The 24,806-nt window shown below is 49.6% G+C and overlaps 2 protein-coding genes across 3 annotated transcripts; both read left to right on the forward strand.

Moving 5' to 3' along the window:
• The first annotated feature begins 6,133 nt into the window (after positions 1-6,133).
• On the forward strand, positions 6,134-7,202 carry OR1I1 (olfactory receptor family 1 subfamily I member 1). Its single transcript, XM_024134335.2, is given in 3 exon segments — positions 6,134-6,412; positions 6,415-6,940; positions 6,943-7,202. Coding segments are annotated over 3 exon segments (1,065 nt in total).
• Positions 7,203-17,780: 10,578 nt separating this feature from the next.
• On the forward strand, positions 17,781-24,607 carry SYDE1 (synapse defective Rho GTPase homolog 1). 2 transcript variants are annotated; one of them, XM_007101421.4, is made up of 8 exons: positions 17,781-17,888; positions 19,457-19,798; positions 19,900-20,544; positions 20,716-20,930; positions 21,582-21,708; positions 21,922-22,082; positions 22,673-22,898; positions 23,206-24,607. In XM_007101421.4, exons 1-8 carry the CDS (start codon positions 17,801-17,803, stop codon positions 23,607-23,609), a joined length of 2,208 nt encoding a protein of 735 aa, XP_007101483.1. In that variant the 5' UTR covers positions 17,781-17,800; the 3' UTR covers positions 23,610-24,607. The 2 variants fall into 2 exon arrangements, with proteins under 2 accessions (XP_007101483.1, XP_007101484.1); XM_007101422.4 differs by lacking the exons at positions 22,673-22,898; positions 23,206-24,607 and adding an exon at positions 22,316-22,664.
• The last annotated feature ends 199 nt before the right edge of the window (positions 24,608-24,806 follow it).

Below are 24,806 nucleotides of genomic sequence, written 5' to 3' on the forward strand. Positions count from 1 at the left end.
AAACCCTCTGGGGCTGGACCCTCCTGGGTTTGAATACCAACTGTGTCAATTGGTGGTTGGGTAGTTATTTCACCTCTGAGTCTCAGTTCCTTCATAGGAGCAACACTGCTGATCTCTTAGGGCTGTTGAGGACTCGATGCAATAACAAACAAGTGAAGTTGGCATTAAATGCACTGTCAAACATGGAAGGGATGGAAGCAGGTGTAATGATGGAAATGATGGATCAATGATAGCTGTAGGAGCTGGACCTGCAGGGTGCTTTGTGGTTGGAATGGCATAAAAGCCCTGGCTAATTTGGATGCTCTGCCTCAGCCCCCTTAGCCAGGGGGTGTCAGCTTAGCTTTGCCATCACTCATTCCTTGAGAGTTTGGCTCTATTTCCTCACCAAGGCTGTATCAAGGGTGTGTCCCTCTTGTCATAAAGTTTATGGAGCAACAGAAAACTTGCTGGCAATAAAGGCCCAGACAGCTGTGCTGCCCAATTTATAGACAGGCCTCTCAGGAGAAACCTGGGAAGATCCTGGGCTGGTAACCCCTTCTCCAAGGTCTGCACGTAGGTCCTTATCCCTCCTTGGTGCCCAGCCTTGTTGGTAGCTAGGAGAGTGGTGAGACAGCCGGCTTTAAGGAGAAGCTACTTCTATAGTCAGTAAGTGATTTGGCAAATATTAGGTTTTCTCTCTCTTTCTCTCTCTCTCTCTCCCCTAGGCCCCTCTCTCTCATTCCCCTCTCCCTGCATCAATGGATGCTCTGGACAGTTTGGGCAGAACTGAAGAAGTGTTCATCCATTTATGCATCCATCATCCTTTCTTTTATTTGTTCATTTTTTTGTTTGTTTACTCAACAAATTCTCCCTGACACCAGCTCTGTGCCCACACTGGTGACCCTGATGGAGACAAACATAAAGAACGCAGGCTTTCAGTTCTAAAAATGGAGCTGCCTGTTCAGTCTCTAGAATAAGAATCAAAAGCTGTACAAAGTATAAACTGGCAAAACTGTGGGAGTCCAGAGAAGGGAGAAGCAATTTCCAGAGGATTAACAGGGATCATAAAACCCACCTTTCAGTGCCATTACTATAAAGCATCTAGCATTCTTTCTAGGTCCTTTTCAGACAGGGAAACTGTCTCATAGAGGAGAGTGACAGAGAGACCTTCAAGATGGTGGAGGAGTAAGAGGTGGAGATCACTTTCCTCCCCACAAATACATCAGAAATACATCTACATCTGGAACAACTCCTACAGAACACCTACTGAATGCTGGCAGAAGACCTCAGACTTCCCAAAAGATGCCCTCAGGCGACCTACATGCAGAGGCGGGGCCAATCCAAAGCTGTACCCCAGGAGCTATGCGAACAAAGAAGAGAAAGGGAAATTTCTCCCAGCAGCCTCAGGAGCAGCGGATTAAGTCTCCACAATCAACTTGATGTACCCTGCGTCTCTGGAATACCTGAAGAGTCAACGAATCATCCCAAAATTGAGGCGGTGGACTTTGGGAGCAACTGTAGACTTGGGGTTTGCATTTTGCATCTAATTTGTTTCTGGTTTTATATTTATCTTAGATTAGTATTTAGAGTTTATTATCATTGGTAGATTTGTTTATTGATTTGGTTGCTCTCTTCCTTTTTATATACATATATATATTTTTTTCCTTTTTCTCTTTTTGTGAGTGTGTAATGTATATGCTCCTTTGTGTGATTTTGTCTGTATAACTTTGCTTTTACCATTTGTCCTAGGGTTCTCTCTGTCCGTTTTTCATTTGTTTTTTGTTTGTTTGTTTGTTTTGGGGGTTTTTTTAGTATAGTTTTTAGCACTTGTTATCATTGGTGGATTTGTTTTCTGGTTTGGTTGCTCTCTTCTTTCTTTTTTTATTACTTTTTTATTTTTAATATTTTTTATTTTAATAACTTTATTATATTTTAGTTTAGTTTTTCTTTCTTTCTTTCTTTCTCCCTTTTCTTCTGAGCCCTGTGGCTGACAGGGCCTTGGTGCTCTGGCCGGGTGTCAGGCCTGTGCCTCTGAGGTGGGAGAGCCGAGTTCAGGACATTGGTCCATCCTCTTATTTTATAGAGGAGGAAGGGGAGAAGTGACATGCTCTGGGTCACACGGTAAGCAGTGAATCCTGCACCCATTCCAAGGCTTGTTCCACAGCATCACACCACCTCTATTAAAACTTTCATCACTTTGCAACACAATTATCTAAGCATCTGTCTCCTTAGTGTGCTCCTAGCTCCTTGTTACCTTTCACAGCTAGACATTAAATAGGCTTCACCAAAGAAGGACTTTTTAATGCAAGTCAAAACTGAGAAAAAAGAGACTTTGTCCACAATAACACAAGGGGTTACTTAAGGGGCAGTTTCTCTTAGCACTGTAAAGGTTTAATTGTTTTCTCATGTGTAACCCTGAGACCAGGCACATGTAAACAGCTTCCTTCCCCCAACTTCACTGACCTTGTCAAATATTTTTCCTCAACCAGAAAGAGAAACAACTGACAAAAAAAATGGCTGAAAATACAGAAAGAAGGAAGACAAAAAGAAGGAGACCATGGGGAGAAGCTTTTAAGAGATTAGAGATTGGCCATGTATATCATAGCCAAATGGTTCATTTCCCTCAAGTATAAAGAGCTCCTAGAAATTGATAAGAAAAATCCAACAAACGAAAAGGAAAATGGGGAAAGGATCTGAAGAGATAGTTCACAGAAAAGAAAATAGAGATTCTATTTATATATTAAAAAGATTTTCCACCTCACTCACAGAGAAATGCAAATTAAAATTCATACTGAGGAATTTATCCATATTGATAAATTAATTAAAACAAATGCACCCCACCAAAGCAAAATATTACTTATAAGGAAAATGATATGCAGGGGTGGGAAGAGGGGATGGGTATATGGAACTCACTATCTGCTCAATTATTCTGTACATCTAAAACTGTAATAAAATAATAAAGTCTGTTAATTATTTTTAATCATACTAAGGTACTATTTTTTCACGTATCAGAGTGACAAGGACAATATTCAAAAGATGACAACATAAATTGTTGGTGAGTCTGTGAGAAGACAGGTATTCACGTATCTCTAAGGGGACTGTAAATTAGTACAATTCTTATGGAGAAAAACTTGGTAATATCAATCAAAAAGCAACCTTTGGCCCATCAACTCCACTTCTGGAGTTCATGCTCAGACACACTCACTAGTATGAAATAATATATGTACAAAGTATCCATTTTAGCAAAAACTGGAAACATCCATCAATAGCAAATTGGTTACAAAAATTATGGTGCAATCAAATAAAAACTACAATGAGGTATCACTTCACACAAGTCTGAATGCCCATCATCAAAAAGTCTACAAATAATAAATGCTGGAGAGGATAGTTCCAAAAAGGAACCCTCCTACACTCTTGGTGGGAATGTAAATAGATACAGCCACTATGAAGAACGGTATGGCTATTCCTTTAAAAACAAAAAATAGAGCTACCATATGATCCTGCAATCCCACTCCAGGACATATATCGGGAGAAAACCATAATTTGAAAAGACAAATGCACCCCAATGTTCAGAGCAGCACTATTTACAATAGCCAAGACATGGAAGAAACCTAAACGCCCATCGATGGATGAATGGATAAAGAAGATGTGGTATATTTATACAATGGAATATTACTCAGCCATAAAAAATGAATGACGTAATGTCATTTGCAGCAACAAGGATGGACCTAGAGATAATCATACTAAGTGAAGTAAGCCAGACAAAGACAAACGTCATATGGTATCATTTATATGTGGGATCTAAAATATTATACAAATGAACTTATTTACGAAACAGAAACAGTCCCACAGACATAGAAAACAAATTTATGGTTACCAAAGGGGAAAGGCAGGTAGAGATAAATTAGGAGTTTGGGATTACCATATACACACTACTATATATAAAATAGATAACCAACAAGGACCTACTATATAGCACAGGGAACTATACTCAATATTTTGTAATAACCTATAAGGGAAAAGAATCTGAAAAAAACAAACATACATATATGTATAACAATCACTTTGCTGCACCCTAGAAAATAACACATCATTGTAAATCAACTATACTTCAATAAAACAAACAAAACAAACAAGCAAACAAAAAATTATGGTGCCATCAACAGAAAATTGGTTACATAGATTATGGCATCATCCGTTCAATGGAAAATGAGGAGTTTTAAAAATATTAAGGATATGAAAATAACAAGACAAATTATGTGAGAAAAACAAGGTGTAGAACAGTATTAGACTGTGTTACTTTATGTACAAAAAGGGGAGAGAGATAGAGAGCGAGGGAAAGAGAGTGTGTGTGTGTTTGTGTGTGTGTGTGTGTGTGTGTGTGTGTGTGTAGAGATTCTGGAAAGTTACCCAGAAACCATTAACAGGGATTATCCATTGAGGGGCCTTGGTAAGAACTGGGGGAATGGGGACATGGATGGGGGACAGCATTCATTGTTTCATTGCATGGCTATTTTCTTAATCAAGAGTATTTACACATTTAAAAGTTAACATTTTTAAGACATCAAAAAGCCAGCTGGGTTATTTACAAGACAGAAACAGACTCACAGACTTAGAGAACGAACTTATGGTTACCAGAGAGAGGATGGGGGGGAGAGAAAGTTAGGGAGTTTGGGATTGACATGTACACACTGCTATATAGCACAGGGAACTCTGCTCAGTGTTCTGTAATAACCTAAATGGGGAAAGAATTTGAAAAAGATACATATATAGATACATATATATGTATAACTGAATCACTTTGCTGTACACCTGAAACTAACACAACATTGATAATCAACTATGCTCCAATATAAAATAAGAATTTTTTTTAGAAGCCAGTCGGGGAGAAGGTAAAAATAGAAGGATTCCAGGAGATAGAGAGGCCTACTGGGGAAACAGAACTGAGAGTCATAACATGGACACCCCAACATCAAAAAATAAAGTCCACCAACAATTCGAACACTGTGTGACAGAGAAAGAGAAATACGGTATATCGCTTACATGCTGAATCTAAAAAGAAATGATACAAATGAACTTATTTACAAAACAGAAACAGGGACTTCCCTGGTGGCACAGTGGTTAAGAATCTGCCTGCCAATGCAGGGAACACGGGTTCAATCCCTGGTCCGGGAAGATCCCACATGCCGCGGAACCTAGAGCCCGTGCTCTGCAACGAGAGAAGCCCTCAATGAGAAGCCCGCGCATCGCAACAAAGAATGGCCCCCACTCGCAGCAACTAGAGAAACCCCACGCGCAGCAACAAAGACCCAGCGCAGCCAAATATAAATAAAATAATAAAAAATAAATAAGTTTATAAAAAAGAAAACAGAGTTACAGACTTAGAGAACAAATTTATGGTTATCAGGGGAGAAGGGTGGGGGGAAGAAATAGATTGGGAGTTTGGGATTGACATGTACACACTGCTAAATTTAAAATGGATAACAAACAAGGACCTACTGTACAGCACAGGGAACTCTGTTCGATATTATGTAACAACCTAAATGGGAAAAGATTTTGAAAAAGAATAGATACATGTATATGCATAACTGAAGCACTTTGCTATACACCTGAAACTAACACAACATTGTTAATCAACTATACTCCAATATAAAATAAAAAGTGTAAAACAAATACAGGGGAAAAAAGCAATTCAAACACTGTGAGTCTGTTTCTGTTTCACAGGTAAGTTCATTTATATCATTTTTTTTAGATTCCACATATAAGTGATATCATATGATATTTGTCTTTCTCTGTCTGACTTACTTCACTGGGTATGATAATCTCTAGGTCCATCTATGTTGCTGCAAATAGTATTTCATTCTCTTTTTTTCTGACTGCGTTGGGTCTTTGTTGCTGCGCGTGGGCTTTCTGTATTTGCTGAGGGAGGGAGGAAGGAAGGAAGGAAGGAAGGAAGGAAGGAGGAAGGAAGGGAGGACATGGATGGTTTTGTTTGGGGAAACAGAAATCCACAGAAGGGAGCTGCAAGGACTCCATGGGTTTTCACAGAACCTGCGGGACTGAAGGGAGCTGAGACTGGAACTCCATCTCTGACTCCCAGCTTTATGTCGCTTCCCTCTCCCCTTTTATCTTTCACAGTAGACACAGACTGTCCATGGAACCAGAAAACTGAACAGTAGTCTCAGAATTCCTCCTCCTGGGACTCTTGGAAAAGTCAGAGCATCAGATCTTCCTCTGGGCTGTTCCTCTCATGTACCTGGTCACCGTCTTTGGAAACCTGCTCATCATCCTGGCCAACACCACAGACACCCACCTCCACACACCCATGTACTTCTTCCTCTCCAACCTGTCCCTGGTCGACGTCTTCTTGTCTTCCACCACCGTCCCCAAGATGCTGGTGAACCTCTGGACTTAGAGCCAAGCCATCCCCTTTGTATGCCTTGCCCAGATGTATGCTGCCTTGCCCAGATGTATGCCTTCCACCTGTTCGGGACCATAGACAGCTTCCTCCTGGCTGTGATGGCCATTGATAGGTTCATGGCCATTGTCCACCCTCTGTGCTACTTGGCCATCATGAGCCCCTGTGTGGGGGGGCTGTTGGTGGGGGGGCCATGGCTGATCACCAACCTCCAGCCCCTTGTGCACACCTGCCTCATGGCTCAACTGACCTTCTGTGCCGGCTGTGAAATCCCCCACTTCTTCTGCAACCTCATACCCCTGCCGTAGCTCTCTGGCTCAGACACACACACCAACGAGCCGGTGATCTTTCCTTTCGGCATCATCTTGGGCATCAGCTCCCTCGCGTGCATCCTCTTCTCTTATACTTCCATTTTCCAGTCAGTCTTCAAGATCCTTTCTTCTCAGGTCAAATGGAAAGCCTTCTCCACTTGCAGCTCACACCTCACCGTGGTGTCACTATACCATGGCACCATCTTCACTGTGTACCTGCAGCCCGGATCTCCCGCTCCTCCCAGAAGGACAAGGCGGCTGCCCTGATGTGTGGGGTGGTCATCCCCATGCTGAATCCCTTTATCTACAGCCTAAGGAACAAGGACATGAAGGCAGCCCTGAGGAAGCTGGTTGGCAAAGTAGCCCCCCTCTCAGTCCTAGGGCAGAATAGTTGTTCGGCACCTACCATGTTCCAGGACCACTGTTCAGTGCCTGGGACACAGGGATACATCCCATCTCTGCTCTCAAGGCATTCAGAGTCTGGTGGGGGTTAGAGACCTGTCAATAAATAATCACAGAGCAACTTGGTAAATGTGTCATATGAGATGAACGAAGTGCTACCGGAAGGGAATGTGCATTTTCCCCATGGTTTATCTTCCCCCAAAGATCAGAGTAGCAGAGAAGACTTTGAAGTAACCTTAGATTTTCTGGAGTATCAGGCTTATAGTATTGCTACATGGATAATCCTAGTGGAATGAAAGATTAGCTACACTCATTTTAATATCGATAAAGACAATGTGTATTGGCCACAGGTATTACATCACTGTGCTTCCTAAGTGACTTGGGGGAGGACTTTGAGAGGATCTGTTGAGATTAGCTCACTTGCTACTGGATTCAGCAGCCACCAGCCTCAGTCTCACAGGGGATCTTGTGGTCCTGACTTTGCATGGGGATAATTGGCATAAAAAAGCCACCCCATTCCCCGGATTGAGACATAGGAGATGCTGGCATTTGGATCATGGGTGTTGTGATTTAACAGCCTGGCACTGGACCCTGGAGTCTGCATCCTTAACAAGCTCTCCAGGTGGTCTTGAAGCAGGGAGTGCACAGAGTACAGTGGGAAGATCTGGCCCTGGATTAGCTCCAGAGTCCGTGTGTTTCCTGTGATGTCCATCACCTGACTCCAAACCCAATACGATTCTACCAGTGCTATCAGCAACCAGTGTATGGGGTGGCCTGGAACTCATGGAGAGTTAGTGGTAGGGGTTGAATTGTGTCCTCCAAAAAAGATAGGTCGATGTCTAACCTCTAGTACCTCAGAATGTGACCTTATCTGGAAATAGGGTCTTTACTGAGGTGATCAAAGTAAAATGAGGTCATTAGGGTAGGTTCTAATCCAATATGACTGGTGTCCCTATAAAAAGGGAGAATTTGGACACAGACATGCACCTAGAGAGAATACCATCTGAAGACGGAGGCAGAGATCAAGTTGATGCTTCTACAAGCCAAGGAACACCAGAGCTTGCCAGCAAACCACCAGCAGCTAGGGGAGAGGCAAGGAACAGACTCTCCCTCACAGTTCCCAGAAGGAACCAACTCTGCTGACAACTTTTATGTGAGTCTTCTGGCCTTTAGAACTTTAAGAGAATAAATTTCTGTTGTTTAAGCCATGCAGTTTGTGGTAATTTGCTATGGCAGCCCTAACAAACTAATACAGTTTGTTTAGGAAGGGCCAGCATCATGCAAAGACCATTCCCAGATATATCATCTGAAGTCCATGACCTACCCTGTGTTCTGGTTAAGGGAGTTGTGCTACAACTGGAGAAAAAGCTGAAGAATTGAAGCTGCATGGATTCAATTTCTGGGTCTCAGAATAATGACAATAATGATATCGACAGCTGAGATTTATTATGTGCCCTGTACAGGGCTAAGCCCTTTAGATAGATTACCTCATTAAATTTTAAACAAAAACCCTACAAGGTAGGTAATATAACTCTTTATTTTGCAGATGAAGAAACTGAAGCTTGAAAAGTGAAGCTGCTCATAAGCCATAGCAAAGATTCAGAGGACCCATCCCATAGCCCCAGGTCTTAATGACACACGATATTGTCTAGAACCCGATGCCTAAAGCAGGGGTTTGCAAACTACAGTCCATGGGCCAAATCCATCCAACAGCCTGTTTTTTGTATGGCCTGCAAGTTAAAAATGGTTTTTACATTTTTAAATGGTTAGTAAAAAAATTTTTTTAATTTTCTTTTTTTGGCCGCGCCACACGGCATACAGGATCCCAGTTCCCCGACCAGGAATCGAACCCGTGCCCATTGCAATAGAAGCGTGGATTCTTAACCACTGGACCGCCAGGAAAGTCCTGGAAATTTTTTTAAAGTAAGACTATTTCGTGTCAGATTGAAATTATATAAAATACAAATTTTAGAGCCCATAAATAAAGTTTTATGGGAACACAGCAACGCCCATTAGTTTATGTATCATATATGACTGTTTTCAAGCTACAAGGCAGAATTGGGTAGTCTTTTTTTTTTTTTTTTTTTTTTTTTTGCGGTACTCGGGCCTCTCGCCGTTGGGGCCTCTCCCGTTGCGGAGCACAGGCTCCGGACGCGCAGGCTCAGCGGCCATGGCTCACGGGCCCAGCCGCTCCGCGGCATGTGGGATCTTCCCGGACCGGGGCACGAACCCGTGTCCCCTGCATCGGCAGGCGGACTCTCAACCACTGCGCCACCAGGGAAGCCCAGGTAGTCTTGACAGAGACCCTATGGTGTGCAAAATCTAAAATATTTACTATCTGGCCCTTTACAGAAGGATTTGCTGACCTCTTTTCTATAGAAAAAGTAAAGCCTGATACTCAAAGCTGTCCATGAATCAGAGGCATCAATATTATTGGGAGTTTGCTAGAAATGAAGACTCAGACGTCATCCCAGACCACTAAATCGTAATTTTAACAACCCCAGGGGAGTTACATGAGCCTTAATGTTTGAGGATCACTGGGATAGATGGGGGATGGAGGGAAGCCGTAGAGATTTGGAACTTGAACAGGCCATCTGTTCAGAAATATGAGCGAACCATATCTGGGGCATTTTCCCATGGGCATTTTCCATTTTCCCCTGCCCTAGACGGGGTCCTGGAGAGGATGATGGTCCATGTCAAACGCTTTGAAAGAACTGCAGCTACAGTTGGAGTAAGTGGCCATCAGGTGGCGATAGTGCCATTTCACAAAATGGATTAAAAGCTGCTCTTTTTCAGAAACACAGATCCTGGCTGTGAACTGGCCCAGTTCCACCCACCTCCGGTGTAATCATCCCCTGGGAGCGAACAGCATGTGCAACGTTCTCTTGGTGGGACAGAGCCCACAGTGAGGGGAGAGAGAGTACGCAGGGAGCTGTGGTCAGACCTCACCACACGGATTGGACAAAGGGCAGAGGGGACAATGGTAAGGGTTAAGCAGGTGTATGGGAGGGCAGGTGCTTCAGAACAAGCCTGCTGCTAAGTTATGCCATGGGTTAGGGATGAGCAAACTTTTTCTGTAAAGGACCAGAGAGTAAATATCAGCTTTATGGGACATACAGTCTCTGTTGCAATGACGACTCAGCTCTGAGGCTATAGCGAGGAAGCCACGGTAGAGAATACATTGAGGAATGTGCGTGGCTGAGCACCCATGAAACTTTATCGACACTGAAACTTGGATTTCATATCATTTTACATGTCACAAAATATAGTACTTTTTTTAACCATTGCGTTGAGAAATGTATTAAAGTCATCAAAATGACGCAGAAAGTTTCTCGACTAATATCTACCTTCTGTGTATTACTCTTCCCCAAATTGTAGCAATAAAATATAGCATGTAGGGGGTTTCGTTTGTTTGTTTTAAAGAAAATAAAACATATTGCAGAAATGGATCTGGCTGTTTGGGTTTTAGTGACAGGTATTTGTTCACTCCTTTCTCCCCTCCCCTCCCCCACCCCAGAAACCCTCCTACATACTTGCCTCTCCTAATATGGCTGGCTACCTTGCAACAGGTGCTCCCAAATATAACAACTACCAAAATATCTTGACTACATCTCACAAAGAGGAAATCGGGAAGAAGTTTCCATCTTCTGTATCAACTGTCTAGGCTCCACGATTACAGAAAAACCCTAGTTAATTTGCAGCCCAGAAAATCCTGTCTAAAATCTGCCATCTAATGTGGGCTTTCTAAAATTATGTGTCACTGGACATGTTAATCCTATGGTTATCACTAAGTCTTCCTTCATGGACACTAGGTTTGAAAGTCTTAATTACAAAACAAAATTATCAAAGGTAGCATTAAATTTGGTTCATGAACTGTAGTCTTTTGTTTTCAACCATTTAAAAAATTTAAAAACCGTTCATAGCTCAAGAGCCAGATTTGGCCCTCAGGCCCTAGTTTGCAAACCCTTGTATAGACGGATGGGAGTGACAAGCAGCAGGGAGACCAAAAGGGACTAAAAAGTGAGAGGTGAGGCAAGCTGAATCCCAGTATCAGAAAAGGAAGGGATAAACAAGATGGTGCCACAGGACCTTTGTATATGCTGCTCCTGTCTCTCCACTCCCACCCTGAGTTAATGCCTCCCCAGTTTTGAGATTTCAATGCAAACCCCACTTTAAGGAAGCCTCCCCTCACCCTCTCCCTATCCCAGCTACATCAGGTGCTCATTATCCCCTCATTCTCCTCACCATATCAATGATTTTTACATTCATTTGTGTGACTCTGATGAATGTCTATTTCATCCACTTTACTGTGAGCTGAGAGCCAGGGAGCCATACCTCTATGGTTCACAAGGCTCAGCAGCCACTCAAAATTTACTTGTTGAGTGAATGAATGAATGAATGAATGAACAAATGGATGAATGAATGGATGGATGGGAGGATGGATGGATGGATGGATGGCTGGATGGATGGATGGATGGATGGATGGGAAGGCAATGTGATGGCAAGACTCTAGGATGCCACACGAGGTGGTCGGGTAGGATGGGTTGGAACAGAGATGTCTAACAGTCAATGTTAAATTGCTGCAGTTGCAATGTAAACTTCCCCTCCGCTCTCCCAAACTTCAGTAAAAACCATTCCACACCCAGGGGCCTTGGGTGAGTGGGTTTCTGATGAAATCAAGGAGAGGAGTAAGTGCCTCATCCTATAGACCAGGAACATTGAGCTTACAGTGAAACTATTTAATTCAGCAACAACAGGAGATCATGAGAAAATAATCATCTAGAGATCTGCCAAAATCTCAGCAAAGATGTTGGGAGAGGTTTGAGCCAATCTTATCTAGATCTGAAGGAGCAGAATGACCCTGGACAGTATGAAAGTACAATAACATTTCTTTCTCTCCATATGGGATTTTATTTGGTATTTAAAGCAGTTTTAGAGATTCATATACTGAGGATCATAGAGGGAAAGTGACTGTCCCAAGGTCACATGCTGGATTAGGGTGGGGTGGGGAGGAATTCCAATCCAACCTGGTATGACCCTAAAACCTGATCCCTCCCTCCACCATGATGCTGGATGGCCTCTGAGGTGGGTGACTTTCCCAAGATCATGCTGCAGCTTGGAACAGTTCAAGTTGTGCCCATGTGGGGTTCTGGGGGACAAAACGTACCACCAGAGTGGGTAGAAAGCCACTTCCAACAAGACATGAGGAAGGATTCAGTAAGGCTTGAGCTCAAGGTCCTGGAAAGGGAGCTCCTACTTCCAAATGTACATTTGCCAGAGATCTGGGGAGTCACTTCCTTCTCTATGAATCTGTGTAGTGGGAGGTCCCCAAGACCACACTCAGGTTCAATGATTCACTAGAAGGACTCACAGAACTCAGCAAAGTTGTTATATTCATGGTTTATTACAGGGAAAGGATACAGATTAAAATCAGCAAAGGTAAAAGGCACATGGAGCAGGGTCCAAGAGAGAGCAGGCACAAGCTTCCAGTTGTCCCCTCCCTGTGGTATCACGTGGACAGTGCTTAATTCTCCCAGCAATAATGTGTGACAACACACATGGTGTACTGCCAACCAGGGTAGCTCCCTTGAGTCTTGGTGCCCAGGATTTTCACTGGGGGTTGGCCACTGTTTTAGTTTCCTAGGGTTGCCATAACAACACACCACAGACTAGGTGGCTTTAACAACAGAAATTCATTTTCTCACAGTTCTGGAGGCTGGAAGTCCGAGATCCAGTTGTCATCAGGGTTGGTTCCTCTGAGGCCTCTCTCCTTGGCTTGTAGATGGCCATCTTCTCCCTGTCACTTCCCATCATCTTCCCTCTGTGTGCACACATGTCTGTGTCCAAATTTCTTCTTCTTAGGATGGCAGTCATATTGGATTAGAGTAAAGACTTCATTTTTATTTAATCACATGTTTAAAGACTCTATCTCTGGGACTTCCCTGGTGGTGCAGTGGTTAAGAATCTGCCTGCCAATGCAGGGTACATGGGTTCAGTCCCTGGTCTGGGAAGATCCCACATGCCATGGAGCAACAAAGTCCATGTGCCACAACTACTGAGCCTGCACTCTAGAGCCCGTGAGACACAACTACTGAAGCCCATGTGCTGCAACTACTGAAGGCCACACGCCTAGAACCTGTGCTCTGCAACAAGAGAAGCCACCGCAGTTAGAAGCCCGCACACTGCAACAAAGAGTAGCCCCTGCTTACTGCAACTGGAGAAAGCCTGTGTGCAGCAACAAAGACCCATTGCAACCAAAAATTTTTTTAGTTTTTAAAAAGACTCTATCTTCAAATACAGTCACAGTCTAAAGTACTGTGCGGTTAAGACTTCAACATATGAATTGGGAGGGGCACACAATTCAGCCCATAACAGCCACATAGACATGGCTGACCACCTACATGGCTCATCTTAGTTAGTCTCTGGCCCCTCCAGAGGTTAAACTGATACAGTGTGGCCCAAGGCCCCCACTATAAATCTCACTGTTAGCATAAACTAACTGGCATGGCCCCCAGGTATACAAAGAGATTCTTACCAGGTAGGATACTCCAGAGGTTTACAGGCTACCTCCCAGGAGCCAGTCAAGGGCCAGACCTCTCTTTGGAATGTGCAGGAGAGCCTGAGACCTGGGAGGGAGGAGGGAGGAGCTAAAGAATGACACGGGGTCTCTGCCTGGCCCTGCCCACCCCAGGCTTCTTGTCCCCATTTGATCGGCCACTCTTATCCAGGTTGCCTCCTTACCTCTGGGACAACCAGCATCTGGGAGGCCCTGGTGGCCACACTAGCACCCCCAGGACCTTCAAGCTGGGCACTAGGGCAGCTCTTGACATGCCTGCAGGTAGCTAATTGCCAAATGTGTGCCAGGGCCTGCGCAGAGGCCTTGCCAGCAAGAAAGCCCAGCAGAGCTAATAAAAGGGAAGTACTGCATGTGCAACAGGGGGCCCTGCTGTACCTCAGCTTCAGCTCCACAGCTGCCTGGCAGGGCTTTTCCAAGGGCCATTGGGAGGCTCTGGCCAAGATATGCTGCCCCTCTGACTGCCTCCCAGGTGATACCATATCCTGCCTCAGGAAGATGCCTCATGGTAACTCAACCACCCTCTGTCCCTCTATTTCCTCAATGCCACCACAGTGGACATCTCTGGGCAGCCACCTCTTCCCTGGTGCCTCTGAGGACTGACTCCCCACCAAGGAGGACTGTGCAGGCTGCAGCAATTGCCTCATCCTGGAAGATGACAGATGCATGTGAGCCTCCAGTGTGGGGACAACTGGAATAACAACAGGAGGTGGAGGAACTCCCCGTAATCAGCTCCATCTTCCATTTCCCAGGAACGGAGGACCCCCCAGAGAGGTAGAAGATGGGGGAATTAGCCCACAGACACATGCCCCATTCCCAACACCTCCTATTCCCATAACCTTGATAATAGGGGGAGTTATTCTTCCCTTTGGATGGATGAGGAAACTGAAGCCTAGAGAGAATGTCTTCATTTGGTGTCTCCCAGAAGCTGATCCTGAGATAAGTATTCAAGGGCAAGTAGTTTATTTGGAAAGTGATATAGGAAATGCTGAAAGGGAGGTGGAGAAGTGAGACAGGGAAGGGAAGGGAATCAGTAAAGAGTGCATTGATATGCAAGTTTCCACTGGGGGCAGCTGGAACTCAATCCCATGGGGACCTCTGAGAATCAGTGTGGAAAACATACCTTAGTCACCCCATACAAGGGGTGAGGAAGCTAGGGTTCTTATCCACCAACTTCCATTGTCTGCCACAGAGGTGTAGAGCTCTACTCAAACCTGACCTACCCTCCTGTCTGCATTTCAACAAATCCCTGTATCTGCTGGGGGCTGATTTATCCATCAAGCATCATAAGCATAGCACATAAGTCAACAATGTGAATATTTGGAGGAAAGAAAACACATACACACACACTCCAAAATCCAAACAGCAACTAGCAAAATTCAGATGAATAATTGTACAAACTTCACAAAGTGTGAAATTTAGCATTCATAATCATTGTATACAGTTTGTAGATCATTTGTTGTCACTTATCAAGAATTTCTGATTGCTGAGAAAGAATCATTGCCAACTGTGAATTAAATGAGCTACATGTAGCCAAATAAATGCAACAGGAAAAGTACAGAAACCCTGTCAAAGGGTTTACCAAAAAACTAACAAATGTTGATGTGACCTGTGAGTGTTCTTCAATCATCTGACATGATATGGGTGGGGCCAAGGGCTGCTCTCACCCCTACATTGTTCTCCAGCTCCTCTGAGTTAGAGTACCCCGAAGGACACTAGTCCTACAGCCCTTCCCCTCAACTTGTGAAGAGGTGTTGTCTTGACCCCCAACCTCTCTCTCCACTGTCGGCAGTTGCCCAAAGGCATCTGGGCATGAATCTGATGGTGTGCACTCCACTCTCAACCTGACTCCTCCCAAACACACACATCCAAGAAAAATTAGGGACTTCCCTGGTGGCGCAGTGGTTAAGAATCTGCCTGCCAATGCAGGGGACACAGGTTTGAGCCCTGGTCCGGGAAGATCCACATGCCACAGGGCAACTAAGCCCGTGTGCCACAACTACTGAGCCTGCACTCTAGAGCCCACGAGCCACAGCTACTGAGCCCGCGTGCCACAACTACTGAAGCCTGCGTGCCTAGAGCCTATGCTCCATAACAAGAGAAGCCACCACAACGAGAAGCCCGTGCGCTGCAATGAAGAGTAGCCCCTGCTCGCCACAACTAGAGAAAGCCCGCGTGCAGCAATGAAGACCCAACACAGCCAAAAATAAATAAATTTATTCTTTTAAAATTTTAAGAAAAATTAACAGAGCCTGAGACCTGTGGGACACCATCAACCATACCAATATATGCATAACAGGAATCCCAGAAGGAGAGAAGAGAAAGGGACAGAAAGAATAGTTGAAGAAATAATGGCCACAAAATTTCCCAACGATGATGAAAGACATGAATCTACACATCCAAGAATCTCAATGATCTCAAAGTAGGATAAGCACAGAGATTTGCACCAAGACATATTATCACCACACACACACAACCTCCTCTATACAGGCCTCCATCACCTGGCACCTGATCTCCCACCTGAACATTCAGCAGTGAATAAGACAGACAAGTATTACCTGGTCAGCCCCACTCTGAACAAGGAGACAGAGAAACTAGAACAAATCACTGAACTATAAAGTTCAAACTGTGGCAAGTGTTAGAAGAAATGAAACACAGTGATGCAATGATGACCGGACAGTGGTAGGCGGTCAGGGAGGGGAAGGCCACCCAAGGAAGTGCCATTGGACCTAAAGGATGAGAAAGAGGCAGCTTCAAATGAACTAGTGTTTCCCAGGCAGAGGGAACTGCAAGTGCAAAGGGACTGGGGCAGGAACAGTTTGATGTGAAGGAGAAGCGGAGAGGAGGTCATGGTGGGCCATGAGGACAACAAAGGATATGAGGTCAGAAGTCTTGTTGTGGCTGGATTTTATTTGTGGGAATCTGGATATTATTTTAGGCGGGGTGAGCAGTTATGGGAAGACTGTTCAGCAGGGGTATGCTATGATCTGATTTCAGGTTTTTAAGTCCACTCTGGGCACAGCATGGAGAATGGAATATAGGAGTGAGGCAGGTTAAATTTTCCAAAATGGCCACAATAATATCTCCCACCCCACATTCTCTTGCACAAAGAATGTTACAAGGCCACCTTGACACACCATCCATTGACAGAGGTGGAGTCTATGTTCCTTCCCCTCGAATCTGGTGCCGGAAGTAACACAGTGACATTCCAAGCTGGATCAGGAAAGGTAATGTAGCTTCTGCCTTGTTCATTTTTGAAGGCCTGGCTGGCTATGTAAGAATCCCAACTACCCTGACTACTGACCTGCTAGGAGGAACCCAGTTCACACCAGGAGGCCTGTGGAGGTGCCCTAGTCCACAGCCCCTGCGGAGGTCCCAGCCCACACCTGGCATCAACTGCAAGTGAACATGCCTCCAGATGATTCTGGCCCCTCATTTGTTGAGTCACCCCTAAGCCTCTAAGTCTTTCCAACTGAGGAGTAGAAACAATCAATGTCAGCTCTGCCCTGCCCCAATTCCTGACCCACAGCATCTGTGAGCATCATGAAACGGCTATTTGGGATGGTTTGTTAAAGAGCAGTAGTAACTGGAATTGGGGGGAAAGGGGAGTGGAGAACTGGGTGGAGGAGGGAGGCACCAGAGTGGCATCCTGGAAACTAAGGAAGAGGGGGTGTCATCAAAACGAGTGGTGCCAGTGCTTGCACCAGGCTGGAGCAGTGGATGGGAGGAAAGAGAAGGGATTTGTTCAGGATGCATTTTGGAAGTAAACCCCACAGAACTTTCTGTATGCGATCACCAACGGAGGGTGGATAAGAGGAAAGACTAGGGCCCGCGACTGCGCCAAGATATTTAGAGCTGGAGCCCAGAAAGGTAGCACAGAGCCCCCGTTCCCTCCCGGCCCGGGCGACTGACTACATCTCCCAGCATCGCTCGCTCAGGCCGCGGGAAGGGGAAAAAAAAAAAAAAAAAAAAAAAGTTTGGGCCAAGCATTCCCGGAATGCGCTTCCTGCTGGCGCGGGGCGGGGGGCGGGCGGGGAGGCCCGGGCGGGGCGGGGAGGGCGGGGGGCGGCGCGGCCGGAGCCCGGGGCGCGCACTCCGCCCGGCCCGGGCCCCAGCATGGCCGAGCCGCTACTCAGGAAAACCTTCTCCCGCCTTCGGGGCCGGGAGAAACTTCCACGGAAAAAGTCGGACGCGAAGGAGCGCGGTGAGAGGGGAAGGTGGGGAAGAAGGGGCGCCGAACCAAACCCGGCTTGGAAGCGGGTCCCGGGGCCCCAAGGAGGGATAGGGGAAGCCCTGCGGAGCCCCCTGCGGGCCGGGGTTGGGGGCCGGGGCACGCAAAGGTCCTGAAAGTAACGGGCTGGGGGGAGAGGGGGCGCGGACCGTTATGTGCGCCTGGCCAGGGATGCCAGCGCTGCAGCTCCTTGGGAGGCCCGGGAGGGGGCCTCGCCCCTGACAGGAAATGGGGCCGAGGCAGAGCGCCTGGAGAGTGCAGGGGAGGAGGAGCTGGGAGGCCTAGAAACTGGGGCTTATTCAGGCCGGGCAGGGGACACCCTGAGCCCTAGAGACCTGGGATAGGAGATGGGGGCATACTCCTGCAGAGGGAGAGAGGAGGTGCATCAATCATGGTGGCCACCCCCCACCCCCTCTCACCTATTAACCAGTGACTGCAGCTACACCCAACCTTAGGCAGCCCCAAGAAACTGTCCCCTTTATACAGATGGGGAAACTGAGGCACGGAGCAGTTGGGTCATTTACCCAGTTCCAGTGAAGTGACTTAACAGCTCTGTGGACTATGCTACTAAATGAACCCAGAGAGAGAGTCCTGGGGAGTGGAAATCTGAAGTGACCAGAGGCGGGAGTCCTTAAAGAAATGGGCAGGACCTTAAAGAAATCAGAGCTGCGTGGGACAGGAAGTCCCGGAAAGGAAGGAGTTAAAGGAGGGAGGGCAGAAGACTCCATGGATCTGACCTCCCCCCAGCCCTTCCCAAAGATTCCCAAGGTTCCCAGAGCAGAGAGAAGGGACAGGGGTGCCCACGCACAAACACACACAGGAAACAGCCTGGGATGTCAGACAGAGGAGGATGGAGCAGGAGGGGGAGGTCCCAAGGGGGAGGCATTGACCGTGGGGGTCAGTCCTGGGCTGAGAGACAGTGGCAGCGGGTTTGGAAGACAGGCAGGGAGGTGGGGAGTGACATGCTGCAGGTATGGGAGAACCCAGCAGGCACTCACTCACTGTCATGCCTGCTCCCGTCTTCCAAGCAAGCTAGGCAGCGTCCACTGTGGGCTATGTGCTTGACCAAGATATGAGTGCCTATGAAATGCTCTCCATGTTGAGCTCCCCGAAGCCTCCCTGAAGGGCGGCATCAAATCCCCACATTTCACAGGAGGACACTGAGGCTCAGAGATGGAAAGTGACTTGCCCAAAGCCACCCAGTGAGAAGGGACAAGGGCAGGGCTCCATGCAGAGTTAACGAGAGGTGTAGGGAAGTAGAGTGGGGAATGCAGGGCCCAGGCCCAAAGAAACCCCACCGGACCTCTGAGGCTGGAGAGCAGAGGGACAGAGTCCTGTTTGGGATACCAGGGCCAGGGAGGTTGGGGAGGAGGCCGTACGCTGATAACAGATGAGACTGCTGGCCTGCAGCCACCCATTCCAAATGAATGTGCGGAGTGTCAGTGCCGAGTGCATTCTCCTGCTGGGGGAAGAGCCCTGGGCCGGGACTGCTCTGGGAGCAGAGTGGGAGGCTGAGTCTCACACCCCTTGCTCTCTGCCAGGCCGCCCAGCCCAGCGCCCGGAGCCCAGTCCTCCAGAACCAGAGCCCCAGGCCCCGGAAGGATCCCAGGCTGGAGCAGAGGGGCCCCCCAGCCCCGAGGCATCTCGGAGCCCGGCTCGGGGTGCCTACCTGCAGAGCCTGGAGCCCAGCAGCCGCCGATGGGTGCTGGGCGGGGCCAAGCCACCAGATGAGGCCACCTTGGGGCCCGGGGCAGCTGGCAGTAGGGAGCCTGCTGGTGAGATCTGGTACAACCCCATCCCTGAGGAGGACCCCAGACTCCCGGCACCTGAGCTCCCAGGCCCACAGCCAGGCTCAGCTGAGCCGGAGAGCCTGGCCTCCCCAGGTGAGCACGAGCCTCACACCCCGGGACCCCCAAGATGACTACAAGCCTCACCCCCATCCCGAGCCCAGATTTCTGGACCCTGAGGTCTGCTCTCCCCATAGGCGCAGCCCCCGCCAGTCCCCCAACCAAAGCCTCCCGCACCAAGTCCCCAGGCCCGGCCAGGCGGCTCTCAATGAAGATGAAGAAGCTGCCCGAGCTGCGGCGCCGCCTGAGTCTGCGGAGCACCCGGGCGGGCCGAGAGCGTGAGCGAGCCGCCCCCGCGGGGTCCGTCATCAGCCGTTACCACCTGGACAGCAGCGTGGGGACCCCGGGGCGGGCGGCAGTGTCTGAGGGCGCACGGGGCCTGAGGGCCGGTTACCTCAGTGATGGCGACTCTCCTGAGCGCCCAGCGGGGCCCCCGTCGCCCACCGCCTTCCGCCCCTATGAGGTGGGCCCGTCGGCCCGGACGCCCCCCACTGCACTCTGGGGCCGCCTCAGCCTGCACCTGTACGGGCTGGGGGGGCTGCGACCGGCACCTGGGGCCACTCCGCGAGACCTCTGCTGCCTGCTGCAGGTGGATGGGGTGGCCCGGGCCCGAACGGGGCCGCTGCGTGGGGGGCCAGACTTCCTGCGGCTGGACCACACCTTCCACCTGGAACTCGAGGCCGCGCGGCTGCTGCGGGCCCTGGTGCTGGCGTGGGACCCCGGCGTTCGGCGGCACCGGCCCTGCGCCCAGGGTACTGTGCTGCTGCCCACGGTTTTCCGAGGTAGGATGCATGGCTGCAGGGGAGGAGGTGTAGGGCACAGGATTCAGCTCAGGGCTCCCTCCTTCCTCCAGAGTGCCCAGGGTACTAAGCCCAGGATGGGGCGTGGGTTGGAGTAGAGACCAGGAGCCTGCGGGGGCAGACTTGACTCAGGAGGTCCCCTTGTGTCTTCAGGGTGCGAGGCCCAGCAGCTGGCTGTGCGCCTGGAGCCCCAAGGGCTGCTGTATGCCAAGCTGACCCTGTCGGAGCAACAGGAAGTACCAGGCACAGCTGAGCCCCGAGTCTTCGGGCTGCCCCTGCCACTGCTGGTGGAGCGAGAGCAGTCCCCGGGGCAGGTGCCCCTCATCATCCAGAAGTGTGTTGGGCAGATCGAGCGCCGAGGGCTACGGGTAAGTCCCTCACCCCACCCTAGCTAGCCCCCAGACTTCAGAACATCTCCCCAGAACACCCAGGGTATGGAGGCCAGGCTTCCCCCTACCCCACCTGGGGAACTCCTGGCTCCAATCCCAGCCTAGACAAGGGCAGGGGCACCCGCTCCCTCCAGACCCTAGCACCTAGCCCAGAATTCATGGGTCATCTGTTCATTAGTAACGTAGGATCCCAGCCCTTCTGGAGCTCAGAGTCTGATGGGGGAAAAGACATGACTCTAATAAATCACATATATAAAACTGTGGCTGGGATAAGAGCAAAGAAACTGGGAGAGCTTAAAGCAGGACCTGACACGCTGGTTGGGGTAGTCAGGGAAGGCTTTCCAGAGGAGGTGACAAGCAAGCTGAAAATGAGTCAGAGTTTCCTAAGTCAAAGGAGGTGGGTGCCAGGACAAGTGATCCAGAGGGTCTACAGGGCCAGGCTGTCCAGGCAGCCAGGTGGGATCCCCAATGACAGGTGTCAGAGGAGCAGGAAGGCAGCCAGTGAAGCTACAGCCAGCCCCCAACCTCTCAGCCCATTGCCACTGTGATCTAGGCCTCTGGCCCTCACCCACAGGGCCCTGATCAGTCTGTGGCCCTGACAAGAGGACATCTCTCTGCTCCTACCCCCAGGTAGTGGGGCTGTACCGTCTGTGTGGCTCAGCAGCCGTGAAGAAAGAGCTTCGAGATGCCTTTGAGCGGGACAGTGCAGCTGTCTGCCTCTCCGAGGACCTGTACCCCGATATCAATGTTGTCACTGGTCAGCATGCCCCTTCTCTCTCCTGCCTGCTCCCCATTCAACCCTCACCTCAAGGCAGTCCCTGTGGTCCCTCTGGGACCTCACCCCTTCTGCTGGCCTTGTTTTCACCTTCCTGCACCTATCCTCCTCCTGTTCCCCTGCTCCCAGCCCCAGCTGAATCTCCAGCCTCAGAAACCAGGGGTGCCCTGACCAGAGTGGGCCCTGTATCCACAGGCATCCTCAAGGATTATCTTCGGGAGCTGCCTACCCCGCTCATCACCCAGCCCCTCTATCAGGTGGTGTTGGAAGCCATGGCCCGAGAGCCCCCAAGCAGGGCTCCTTCCAGCACTGAGGGCACCCGTGGGCTCCTCAGCTGCCTGCCAGATGTGGAGAGGGTGAGTTGGGCCTGGTGGGAGCAGGCGAGACAGGGAGTGGGCTGACAGCAGAATGTTTCACCCATGCCTGGGCCTGTGATGGCCATGAATGTGTGGCATTGTTACAATTCTAGAAAATAGGTGCTATTAGTATCCCCACTTTATAGATATGGAAGCCAAAGCCCAGAGCAGTTGAGTGAGTTACTTAAGGTTTCACAGGCAGGATGTATCAAAAATACAGACTCTGAACACAGGTGTGTCAACCTACCATAAGGGAAGTTCCTGGCTGTGGTATCCTGGACAAGTCCCGACCCTCTCTGTGCCTCAATATCCTCATCTATAAAATGGGATTAATACCAGTCCTGCCTAACACACAGAGGAGTAGGCTCAAGCCCAAGTTCTGCCATTTCGAAGTTAAGTTACCTTTCGCTTCAGTCTCCCCTCCAGCAAAATGGGATCATAATACCTAACGGTTAAGTCTTAGCTGGGTCATCACCCAGCTATGAGACCTTGAACCTCAGTTTCCCCATTCTGAACCGCCTTAGTATCCCTCAGTTGCGACAGGGGACCGGCTTTGCCCACCTCATGCTCTCCCAACCCTCTCCTCTCAGGCTACACTGACGCTTCTCCTGGACCACCTGCGCCTTGTCTCCTCCTTCCACGCCCACAACCGCATGACTCCGCAGAACCTGGCCGTTTGCTTCGGTCCTGTGCTGCTGCCGGCGCGCCAGGCACCCGCCAGGCCCCGCATCCGCAGCTCTGGCCCGGGCCTCTCGAATGCAGTGGACTTCAAGCGCCACATCGAGGTGCTGCACTACCTGCTGCAAGCCTGGCCAGGTGAGCTGGCCCTCGCCCCCGCCCCAGCCCCCGCGCCGCCGATCGTAGCCAGGCTGCCGCTACGACGCTTTCTCCTGTGGCCAATTAGAGTCTCGGGCTTCAGGCAAGCCACGCCCCCTAATCCGAGTAAGCTTGTACCTGGTTGCCTCAGCAACCAGTTCTAGCTCAGCCAGTGAAATCCTGATCCGGTAGAAGGCCTTGCCTTTCGACCGGCCAATCAGGGGCCTGGCTACCTAAGCAGCCAATCAGAGGTCTAGTTGCCACCGCTGGGCGTGACATCATCCAAGCCCTCCCTCTCCCTCCGCAGATCCGCGCAGGCCCCCAGAGGCTCCGGAGCTCGTCCCGTACCTGCGGCCCAAACGACAGCCGCCGCTGCACTTGCCGCTAGCGAGCCCCGAAGTGGTGACTCGGCCCCGCGGCCGGGGCGGCCCTGAGAGCCCCCCGAGCAACCGCTACGCCGGTGACTGGAGCGTTTGCGGGCGGGACTTCCTGCCTTGTGGGCGGGACTTCCTGTCCGGGCCGGACTACGACCACGTGACGGGCAGCGACAGCGAAGACGAGGACGAAGAGGCTGGCGAGCCGACGGTCGCCACTGACTTCGAAGACGACTTCGAGGCTCCCTTCAACCCGCACCTGAACCTCAAAGACTTTGATGCCCTCATCATGGACCTGGAGAGAGAGCTCTCCAAGCAGATCAACGTGTGTCTGTGAGCCGGGCGGGGCCGGACCCCGATTACTAAGGCCGGGCTCCTGGTTGCTAAGGCGGTGCCCTGACGACCTAGGGGGACCAGACCTGTAGCTCAGGCCTCGCTCCTGGTTCAGGGGAGTTGCCTAGTGACCAGCCAACCCATTGCTGAGAATCATTCCTCGTTTCCACTGCTCAACGTTTGGGCACTGGTTGCGAAGGCCGGGGATTGGGAATTTTCGGGACCAGCTATTGTGGCCATCTTTTCTGAGTACCAAGGGCTTCTCCCCGGCTGCCAAAAGGCAGTTCTGCTTGCAGGGCTGGTTGGCCTCTCTTGCTTACCCTTAGCCAGGGAAACGCCAGTTACTGTGAGCATCACCCTGGGATGGTGAGACACCCCCCCAGTCAGTCCTCTTGCTGCTGCCAACCAAATCAGTATTAGCTTTGAGCACTGCACTCTGCTTCTCCCTCGGCGGGCCCAAGGACTATCATGAGGTACTGTTTGAGGCAGGGTGGGGGAAAGCCCCTATCCTGGGCTCTGGCTGGATAGGGGCAGCCTGAGGCTTATAGGAAAACAGCTGGTTTCCCCACCCTCTTTTCCAAGGAAAATCCCATGATTGCCTCAAACCAGCAAAAGTAGATTGCAGAGTATGGCCCTTCCCCTCCCCAATTCTTCCTCCCCATTCCTGAAGAAATTGAGCACTTATAAGACCTCCCTTTCGGAGGGGCCCCACCTGAAGTGTCAGGCTGGGGGCACTTTGGTACGGAACATATTTATTGCCTCCGTGCGTGTGTGTCTGTGTGTGAGGACTAGTGTGCATGGACATGTCTAGAGCAGGCATGTGGGGCTCTTTCAGGGACCACAGAGCGGGGAAAGAGTTTGCAGCGCCCAGGCACCCTGAAATCCCCAGTAATGGTGCCTCAGAGAGCCCCAGAGTTCCAGTGGGAGAGTAGGGTCCCCTCCTGTCTCCTCCCTCTTTCCCTCACTTCCATCTTTGTGGACAATAAATCAGTATGCACAGGTTCTGGGATGAGTACTTGGGCCCACATGGACCAGAGGTGGTTTATTCAATGTGTAAGAGAGAAGGGGAGAAAGGACACAGTTGAACCCACAAAGAAAAAGGCCCGGGCTTCCCTGGTGGCGCAGTGGTTGAGAGTCCGCCTGCCGATGCAGGGGACGCGGGTTCGTGCCCCGGTCCGGGAAGATCCCACATGCCGCAGAG

Source organism: Physeter macrocephalus, chromosome 2, assembly GCF_002837175.3.
Source record: "Physeter macrocephalus isolate SW-GA chromosome 2, ASM283717v5, whole genome shotgun sequence".
In the NCBI taxonomy this organism is placed as follows: Eukaryota; Metazoa; Chordata; class Mammalia; order Artiodactyla; family Physeteridae; genus Physeter; species Physeter macrocephalus.

Bases quoted from the DNA above. Each gene is read 5' to 3' on its own strand.
- SYDE1 (XM_007101421.4), top strand. From the start codon at position 17,801: ATGGCCGAGCCGCTACTCAGGAAAACCTTCTCCCGCCTTCGGGGCCGG. The intron at 20,545-20,715 runs GTAGGATGCATG...TTGTGTCTTCAG, and splicing joins GCTGCCCACGGTTTTCCGAG to GGTGCGAGGCCCAGCAGCTG. The intron at 22,899-23,205 runs GTGAGCTGGCCC...CTCCCTCCGCAG, and splicing joins CCTGCTGCAAGCCTGGCCAG to ATCCGCGCAGGCCCCCAGAG.